Source organism: Brachyistius frenatus, unplaced genomic scaffold, assembly GCF_029030835.1.
Source record: "Brachyistius frenatus isolate BFR_SWC_R1_liver_20210118 unplaced genomic scaffold, ASM2903083v1 Contig_216, whole genome shotgun sequence".
NCBI classification, from domain to species: domain Eukaryota; kingdom Metazoa; phylum Chordata; class Actinopteri; family Embiotocidae; genus Brachyistius; species Brachyistius frenatus.
Window position 1 is genome coordinate 422,501 of NW_027210815.1, and position 10,000 is coordinate 432,500.

Sequence of the window (10,000 nt, forward strand, 5' to 3'; positions counted from 1 at the left end):
AAATAATTTAAAGTTTTAGTGTTAAAGTTAGATTTGGAGTTCGTCTCCAGGCAACGATAACATTCAAGATATATAAATAATACAGTTTTCTGATTCTAAATATTCTAGAAATCAACCTGTTTATAAACAAAATACAGTAGTTTCTATTTTCAAAATAAGACAAAAATTGGTGCAAAGATACAAAATAATTTAAAAAAAATATTATTAATGACATTTAATAGATTAATTGGATTAGATAATAAAGCGCGACAAAATTCCTGAATATCTCAAATATGAACTTTTAGTTTGAAAAACAACATGGTTTCAGCCACACACACACACACACACACACACACACACACACACACACACACACACGGTCCAGCTGGGTGGGGTCCAAGCCAAGGTCACCAACAGTTGGATGACACCCAGCGATGGAGGCACCACTGCGACCCCCCCACCCTGCAGCGACCCCCCCCCCCCTTTCCCGGTCCCATTGCCCCTGACAACAAGCCAGCCAACCGGACGGCTGCTCGCCAAACAGCCGTCCAGGTAGCCAGAGGGCGAAGCGGCCGCCGAGCATTTCATCCAACCAGCCGCTGACTACGACATTAAACGAACCCGGAGTCGGTCCAACGTCTGTGGAGGCATCCGGAGGGAGCGCTGGGTTTCTACTTCAGCACTGCAGGGGGCGGGCGGAGCCAAATTAGGCGTTTGGTGTGGCGGGTCGGCGTGGCATGTCGAACAGCAGCCGGCTGAATGCGGCACATTAATATCCATCACACGTTTCCACGGAAACCGGCTGGAATCAGTCGGAGTGATGGAGAGCCTGGACCTGCTGACGGCTGGAGGCTGTCAGTGAACGCACCACGAGGTCTACAGGGGAGTCCAACCACTCAGTTCTGAGGCTGTCAGTGAACGCACCACGAGGTCTAAAATGTCATCACAGTCTGTCCACCACTTTAAAAAAAACATTTCTTAACATGTAAATAGAGAAAATGTGAATGCAGAATGTTTATTTATTTAATTTTTCATGATCACACTGATCAGCTGTGGATTTGTACAAATTTCTGAATCTGAATAAAAATCTAATTTCTAGGTGTTTTACCGCCCTGAGCAGCGCCTGCAGGCTGCATGTAAAACCTCCACCAATCAGAGGGCAGGCTGTCCGACAACAAGGCAACACAAAGAGCTTAAATTACAGAAGGTCAGACGAAACATGAAGAACCACAGAACAGAGTCTGATATCAACGAATGGTTTCATATTTCATTTAATAACAAGACTTCAGCTCTGAGTTAAAGAAACACAGATGGACCTGCAGCTTTCTGATAGTTTGTTTATATATTGTAGAGAAATATGATGACAAATAAAATAATTTTGTGTGTTTAGTTTGGTGATGAACTTGACAGGCAAAACTCAGGGTCAAAATTTAAACAAATCTTTACAGCTCTAAAAATTATATTTCTCTATTTTATTGATTGTACAGACCAACAGAAATTTAAATCAAATTCAAATGATACGTAAATTCATTTGTAATTGTAATAATAATAAAAATGACAATAAAACAGGAAAAGCAGGGTTTTTTTCCTACATGTAACTGCTGGACTTTTAACATGTTTTTAACAAGTTGATTTAAATCTTAACTCTGAGGACAGGAAGTCGACCCAAGATAAACCTGACAGGCAAAACTCAGGGCGAAACTTTTAACTGTGTTTTTACAGCTCAAAAAAATTGTTATTCTGTTTTTATTGATTCTACAGACCAACAGACAATTTAAACCAACTAAAAAATCTCATCAAAATGAGTTGTAATTTAATGTGTAATAATAATAATAATAATGAGCTTTCTTTTCTGACATGCTGAGTTGCAGCTCGAATATTAGAAAAGGATTCGAGTCGACATCTGTGTTTGAGTTCAGGAAGTGAAAATGTTTATTTATTATATTAATATAAATCAGTTCGATGTGTCTGAAGAGTAAAAGAGAGAGAGACGGAGAGCATTGATCATTAATAATAATAAAACTATCTGGACACCCATCTGATTCTCCTCCTCTCTTATCGCTGCGAGCCTCATTAACATATCTTCCGGTAAATCTTAAAAATTAATCATATTGCATATGACCCGCGACGTCCAATTACACCGCCTCCTCCGCCCCCCCGCCGTCCTGAATCAAATTGCCATTTGACAAACAAGCGTCGGATCGAGGCATCGAATGCCAAATGAGACGCGTTATGAATCATTTATCGCCGCGTCTGATCTCTAAGTACAGAAAAATCACAAACTAAGCGCCGTGTTTGTGTCCCGGCTGCGAGCGGACGCCGACGTGCGACTGTTGCCACCGAACGCGCCACAATAATTTATTCCCCCAGCTACTTGGAGCCATTAGTGAAAGTTCCAGGAGACCAATTAGCATTGGAAACCCACTGGTGCTGCCGCGGTGACAACCTCCTCCAAACTGCCAGAGAAGTGTTATAAACAAACTGGACCCCAGGAGCTCTGCCGGGGGCCCTCCGGGGACCGGGAACCACGTTCCAAACACCACAACAAACCCTGGCTGAGCGTCCACAATACGCCTTAATGACGTCTCCCCGCGGGCCGCACACGGGCCGCCGCCACGGCCAGATAATGACTGAGAGCAGCACGGACCTGGGGGGGGGGGGGGGCAGTCTGTGTGTGTGTGTGTGTGTGTGTGTGTGTGTGTGTGTGTGTGTGTGTGTGTGTGTGTGTGTGTGTGTGTGTGTGTGTGTGTGTGTGTGTGTGTGTGTGTGTGTGTGTGTGTGTGTGTGTGTGTGTGTGTGTGTGTGTGTGTGTGTGTGTGTGTGTGTGTGTGTGTGTGTGTGTGTGTGTGTGTGTGTGTGTGTGTGTGTGTGTGTGTGTGTGTGTGTGTGTGTGTGTGTGTGTGTGTGTGTGTGTGTGTGTGTGTGTGTGTGTGTGTGTGTGTGTGTGTGTGTGTGTGTGTGTGTGTGTGTGTGTGTGTGTGTGTGTGTGTGTGTGTGTGTGTGTGTGTGTGTGTGTGTGTGTGTGTGTGTGTGTGTGTGTGTGTGTGTGTGTGTGTGTGTGTGTGTGTGTGTGTGTGTGTGTGTGTGTGTGTGTGTGTGTGTGTGTGTGTGTGTGTGTTTGGGTTTGCAGCTAAAAACCGGCACAAATAAAACAAACTGCGTGTTGTTGCTGTTACTCATTTGGTGGAGAGAGTTTGTCCCTGGTCGCTACTGCAGAGGATACTCAGGTCACACACACACACACACACACACACACACACACACACACACACACACACACACACACACTCACACCCAGCAGCCCGTCTGTCCGGGGCCTCGTCATCATTACAGCTGGCTGCTCCTTCAGTCGTCGCCACAAGTGGAATCTACTCGAGGCTCAGAGAGAAGGTTTGTCCGGGCACGTCGGCACACCGCTATCTCACACACACACACACACACACACACACACACACACACACACACACACACACACACACACACACACACACACACACACACACACGGCGAGCGGTTCAAAGCGTCCCTGAGGACGGAGAGGCTCAGCGTCACTCAGATCACAGCGTCCAGATAACAGCGATCCGGCCGGCCGGTAGCGCAGGGCTCGCTTTCAAAGGGCAAGTGTTGTAATTACCCGAAGGCCTGAAACGCCTCACAGCAGCCGGGCGCCATGATTCGCCAAAGCCTGCCAACCGGCAGCCGGCGCCGCCTGGCCGGGCCGCCGCCTCCCCGCAAGCGGCACCGGGTTGTTCCCAGCGCCGCCCCGAGCCTGGCAGCCACACACCGAGCCGAGCCGAACCGCCCCGAGCCGGCCCGGGCCTCAGAGAGCCTGCTGGCAGCGTTGCCGTGCCAACCTGGCTGCTGCCGCCACGCCTGCTCGCTACTCCGTGATTGGTGGCTTTGGAAAGCAGCAGAGGCCCATTTAAAGACTGTTAACGTGGCACCGCGACACGATGGAGAGGTCACACACACACACACTCACACACACACACACACACACACACACACACACACACACACACACACACACACACACACACACACACACACACACACACACACACACACACACACACACACACACACACACACACACACACACACACACACACACACACACACACACACACACACACACACACACACACACTCACACACACACTCACACACACTCACACACACACACACACACACACACACACACACACACACACACACACACACACACACACACACACACACACACACACACACACACACACACACACACACACACACACACACACACTCACACACACACACACACACACACACACACACACACACACACACACACACACACACACACACACACACACTCACTCACACTCACTCACTCACACACACACACACACACACACACACACACTCACTCACTCACTCACTCACTCTCACACACACACACACACACACACACACACACACACTCCCACACACTCACATACACTCACAAACACACACACACACACACACACACACACACACACACACACACACACACACACACACACACACACTCACATACACTCACTCACTCACTCACTCACTCACTCACTCACACACACACACTGCAGGAAGCCTTCAGTAGGCAAATGACCGACGGGACAGAGGACAGTGAACGCATCATCACATCCTGCTGAAGATGTTTTCACCTCAAACTGGACGCCATCTTGGATGTTTCTGTCCCTCTGTAATCTGTCACAGCTGAATTAAAAATATCAGGAACATCGTTTTTTACTTTTGAAGTCCAGAATTGAAAAAAGGAGAAGAAACAGCAAAACGTACCAAAGAAGTGTTTCATATCTCCAGTTCTCTACGTGTTTTTAACATTTTAAATATTTTAATTTATCCTGAATAGTTAAAATACTTTATAAATTCTTCACATCTCTGAACAACAACGTGTTCTTGTTCTTCAGAGTCAAACTTTACATCCATGTTTCTCCTGTTTCCTGTAAATCTGATGTGTTGTTGAGTTTTAAAATCCCATCGAGGGAAGAGCGTTAAAAAAGACCTGAAAAATACACTGAATGAATAAATAAAGGAGTGAATTTACTCTCATTAACATAACAGTTTGTTGCATAAATAAAGTTCATAATAATATCATGAATGACTGAACCAGTAAAACTAATATTGTAAAGTTGATTTCTGATTTAAATCTTGAAACCGTTAATGAGTAAAGTGACGGTTTCAGGAGGCCGTGCTCCACTCTGCTGGTTGAAACCATCATTAATCAGCTGCCGGCTGACAGGCGGCTGCTCCACCTGCACGCCAACACCCGGAGGAGGCCGAGGCCCAGACGGAGAGCCAGGTGAGCCGACGGGGACTCACCTGGGACGCAGAGACGGCCTCTCGTCCCTTCACTCATTAGTGAGTGGAAACAACATCCATCAGGGGCAGAGACGCTTAATAATCTCACTCCATCACATCGTGGAGCTGGAGACGGCAGCAGCCTGCCGTCGTCATGGAGACGGAGCTCCAACAACACCACACAAACCAGTTTACTGTGAACGTGAACCAGTTCATTCATTACAATGTAAAACTGATTTACTGCACATTCCAACAAGTTCACATATAAACCAAATGTTTAAACAGGTTAACCGCCCGCCTGGACGAGTTAACCAGTGAACAACCACCGATCTAAACTAGTCTACAAGGTACGAGTTAACTCAACACCAAAACCAGATAAACCAGTTTCATCTGCTGACTGACCAGTTAACTACACCTGTAAACCAGTTTATATTTAACACGTAAACCAGTTTATATTTAACATGTAAACCAGTTTGTATTTAACACGTAAATCAGTTTGTATTTAACAGGTAAACCAGTTTGTATTTAACACGTAAATCAGTTTGTATTTAACACGTAAATCAGTTTGTATTTAACATGTAAACCAGTTTATATTTAACATGTATGCCAGTTTATATTTAACATGTAAACCAGTTTGTATTTAACATGTAAACCAGTTTGTATTTAACACGTAAATCAGTTTGTATTTAACATGTAAACCAGTTTATATTTAACATGTATGCCAGTTTATATTTAACATGTAAACCAGTTTGTATTTAACATGTAAACCAGTTTGTATTTAACATGTAAGCCAGTTTATATTTAACATGTAAACCAGTTTATATTTAAAACGTAAACTAGTTTATATTTAAAACGTAAACCAGTTTATATTTAACACGTAAACCAGTTTATATTTAAAACGTAAACCAGTTTATATTTAACACGTAAACCAGTTTATATTTAACACGTAAACCAGTTTATATTTAACACGTAAACCAGTTTATATTTAACACGTAAATCAGTTTATATTTAACACGTAAACCAGTTTATATTTAACACGTAAACCAGTTTATATTTAACACGTAAATCAGTTTATATTTAACACGTGAACCAGTTTATATTTAACACGTAAACCAGTTTATATTTAACACGTAAACCAGTTTATATTTAACACGTAAACCAGTTTATATTTAACACGTAAATCAGTTTATATTTAACACGTAAACCAGTTTATATTTAACACGTAAACCAGTTTCTATTTAACACGTAAATCAGTTTGTATTTAACACGTAAACCAGTTTATATTTAACACGTAAACCAGTTTATATTTAACATGTAAGCCAGTTTATATTTAACATGTAAACCAGTTTATATTTAACATGTAAACCAGTTCGTATTTAAAACGTAAACCAGTTTATATTTAACATGTAAACCAGTTTGTATTTAACATGTAAACCAGTTTATATTTAACATGTAAGCCAGTTTATATTTAACATGTAAACCAGTTTATATTTAACATGTAAACCAGTTTATATTTAACATATAAACCAGTTTATATTTAACATGTAAACCAGTTTGTATTTAACATGTAAACCAGTTTATATTTAAAACGTAAACCAGTTTATATTTAACATGTAAACCAGTTTGTATTTAACATGTAAACCAGTTTATATTTAACATGTAAGCCAGTTTATATTTAACATGTAAACCAGTTTATATTTAAAACGTAAACCAGTTTATATTTAACATGTAAACCAGTTTGTATTTAACACGTAAATCAGTTTATATTTAACATGTAAACCAGTTTATATTTAACATGTAAACCAGTTTATATTTAAAACGTAAACCAGTTTATATTTAACATGTAAACCAGTTTGTATTTAACACGTAAATCAGTTTATATTTAACATGTAAACCAGTTTACTGCTCATTAATTATCTTTATTTTTCTCATCATGTGCAGATAAAAAACATGTTTTCCCTCCAGACTTCAGATTCAGTTGTGTTTGTTTGTGTGTATATATATCTGTGTGTGTGTGTGAGTATGAGTGTGTGTGTGTGTGTGTGTGTGTGTTTTTTGTGTGTATGTGTGTATGTGTGTGTGTGTGTGTGTGTGTGTGTGTGTGTGTGTGTGTGTGTGTGTGTGTGTGTGTGTGTGTGTGTGTGTGTGTGTGTGTGTGTGTGTGTGTGTGTGTGTGTGTGTGTGTGTGTGAGTGTGTGTGTGTGTGTGTGTGTGTGTGTGTGTGTGTGTGTGTGTGTGTGTGTGAGTGTGTGTGTGTGTGTGTGTGTGTGTGTGTGTGTGTGTGTGTGTGTGTGTGTGTGTGTGTGTGTGTGTGTGTGTGTGTGTGTGTGTGTGTGTGTGTGTGTGTGTGTGTGTGTGTGTGTGTGTGTGTGTGTGTGTGTGTGTGTCCTATTTTCACCCCACACACACTCTCTCTCCTCCTCTTCCTCACTCCTCAGTCTGAACCAGTAAAACCATTAACTCTCAGACAGGACAGGAAACGTGTTGATTGGTGTGATCAAACCAACAGCTGCTCACACACACACACACACTCTCACACGCTCTCACACACACACTCACACACACACACACACACACACACACACACACACACACACACACACACACACAGTGTCGCTGCACTTTTCTGAAGTAAATTCTTAAATAAAAATTTTGTGGAGACCCTTTCAAAATAAAAGGCTTCAAACAGAATATTACATCTAAATAAACTGATTTAAAAATAATCGCAACGTGACGCGTCGGCCATCTTTACGTTATTTCTGATAATAAAACAGTGTAGTACCTCTGAGGGCCACTAGGGGCTCCAACACACTCCCATTGAAAAGCATAGAGTTCTCCAGCATTCATCACATATTAGGACTCCAACGCAGATGTGTTTGGGGGCGCGGCTTGTTTGATTGACACACGCTGGATATGGGTGATGGATCTTACCTGCACATGATCTCGTGGGTGAGGAGGACTCGACACATCTCCGGGTTCTTGTCCTGACCTTCGTACAGGATGGCCTGATGGGAAACAGATCGGATCAGCCGGAGGGACAACGAACACCTCAAAACATCACGGTTCTGGTTCCCCGTGGTACCGACGGACCCGAACTTCACTGGAACACGTGGGATGGACTCCGGTGTTTAAAACGGACTTCAGAGTTTGAGTCGATGATCCGAGACGAGTTCAACTGAACCGAAACCAGAATGCTAACTGTGTAACACAGGCTAACCTTAGCTTAGCTGCTCACATACGGCTAACGTTAGCTTAGCAACAACACAACGTTCCTACAGACTGTTAGCTTAGTGACAACAGCACTGGCTTGTTGAGGCTACCTTTAGCTAGCAGCGATCCTCAATATGTTTGTAAAGTGTTTTACGTGAATTCGTGTTTTACGTGAATTCGTGTTTTACGTGAATTCGAGTTTTACGTGAATTGGTGTTTTACGTGAATTCGAGTTTTACGTGAATTGGTGTTTTACGTGAATTCGAGTTTTACGTGAATTGGTGTTTTACGTGAATTCGAATTTTACGTGAATTCGAGTTTTACGTGAATTCGAGTTTTACGTGAATTTGTGTTTTACGTGAATTCGTGTCTTACGTTAATTCGTGTTTTCCGTGAATTCGAGTTTTACGTGAATTGGTGTTTTACGTGAATTCGAGTTTTACGTGAATTGGTGTTTTACGTGAATTCGAATTTTACGTGAATTCGAGTTTTACGTGAATTTGTGTTTTACGTGAATTCGAGTTTTACGTGAATTTGTGTTTTACGTCAATTCGAGTTTTACGTGAATTCGCGTTTTACGTGAATTTGTGTTTTACGTGAATTCGTGTCTTACGTTAATTCGTGTTTTACGTGAATTCGAGTTTTACGTGAATTCGAGTTTTACGTGAATTCGAGTTTTACGTGAATTCGTGTTTTACGTGAATTCGAGTTTTACGTGAATTCGAGTTTTACGTGAATTTGTGTTTTACGTGAATTCGAGTTTTACGTGAATTGTGTTTTACGTGAATTCGATTCGTGTTTTGAATTCGAGTTTTACGTGAGTGTTTTACGTGAATTCGAGTTTTACGTGAATTCGTGTTTTACGTGAATTCGAGTTTTACGTGAATTCGCGTTTTACGTGAATTTGTGTTTTACGTGAATTTGTGTTTTACGTGAATTCGAGTTTTACGTGAATTCGTGTTTTACGTGAATTCGAGTTTTACGTGAATTCGAGTTTTACGTGAATTTGTGTTTTACGTGAATTCGTGTTTTACGTGAATTCGTGTTTTACGTGAATTCGTGTTTTACGTTAATTCGTTTTTAACGTTAATTCGTGTTTTACGTTAATTCGTGTTTTACGTTAATTAATGTTTACAGTTAATTCGTGTTTTACATTAATTCATGTTTAACGTGAATTCGTTTTTAACGTGAATTCGAGTTTTACGTTAATTCGTGTTTTACGTTAATTCGTGTTTTACGTTAATTCGTGTTTAACGTGATTTCGTGTTTTACGTTAATTCGTGTTTAACGTTAATTCGTGTTTTACGTTAATTCGTGTTTTACGTTAATTCGTGTTTAACGTGAATTCGTTTTTAACGTTAATTCGTGTTTTACGTTAATTCGTGTTTTACGTTAATTCGAGTTTTACGTGAATTGGTGTTTTACGTGAATTCGAGTTTTACGTGAATTCGAGTTTTACGTGAAT

The 10,000-nt window shown here is 41.5% G+C and overlaps 1 protein-coding gene across 3 annotated transcripts in view; it reads right to left on the reverse strand.

Moving 5' to 3' along the window:
• Positions 1-10,000, reverse strand: part of LOC138633347 (transcription factor COE3-like) — a 135,270-nt gene that overhangs the window by 97,567 nt on the left and 27,703 nt on the right. For all 3 annotated transcript variants that reach the window (XM_069719523.1, XM_069719525.1, XM_069719522.1), the window contains exon 5: positions 8,257-8,330. In XM_069719523.1, the coding sequence (XP_069575624.1) occupies positions 8,257-8,330 (74 nt within the window). The remainder of the gene's footprint in view (positions 1-8,256; positions 8,331-10,000) is intronic.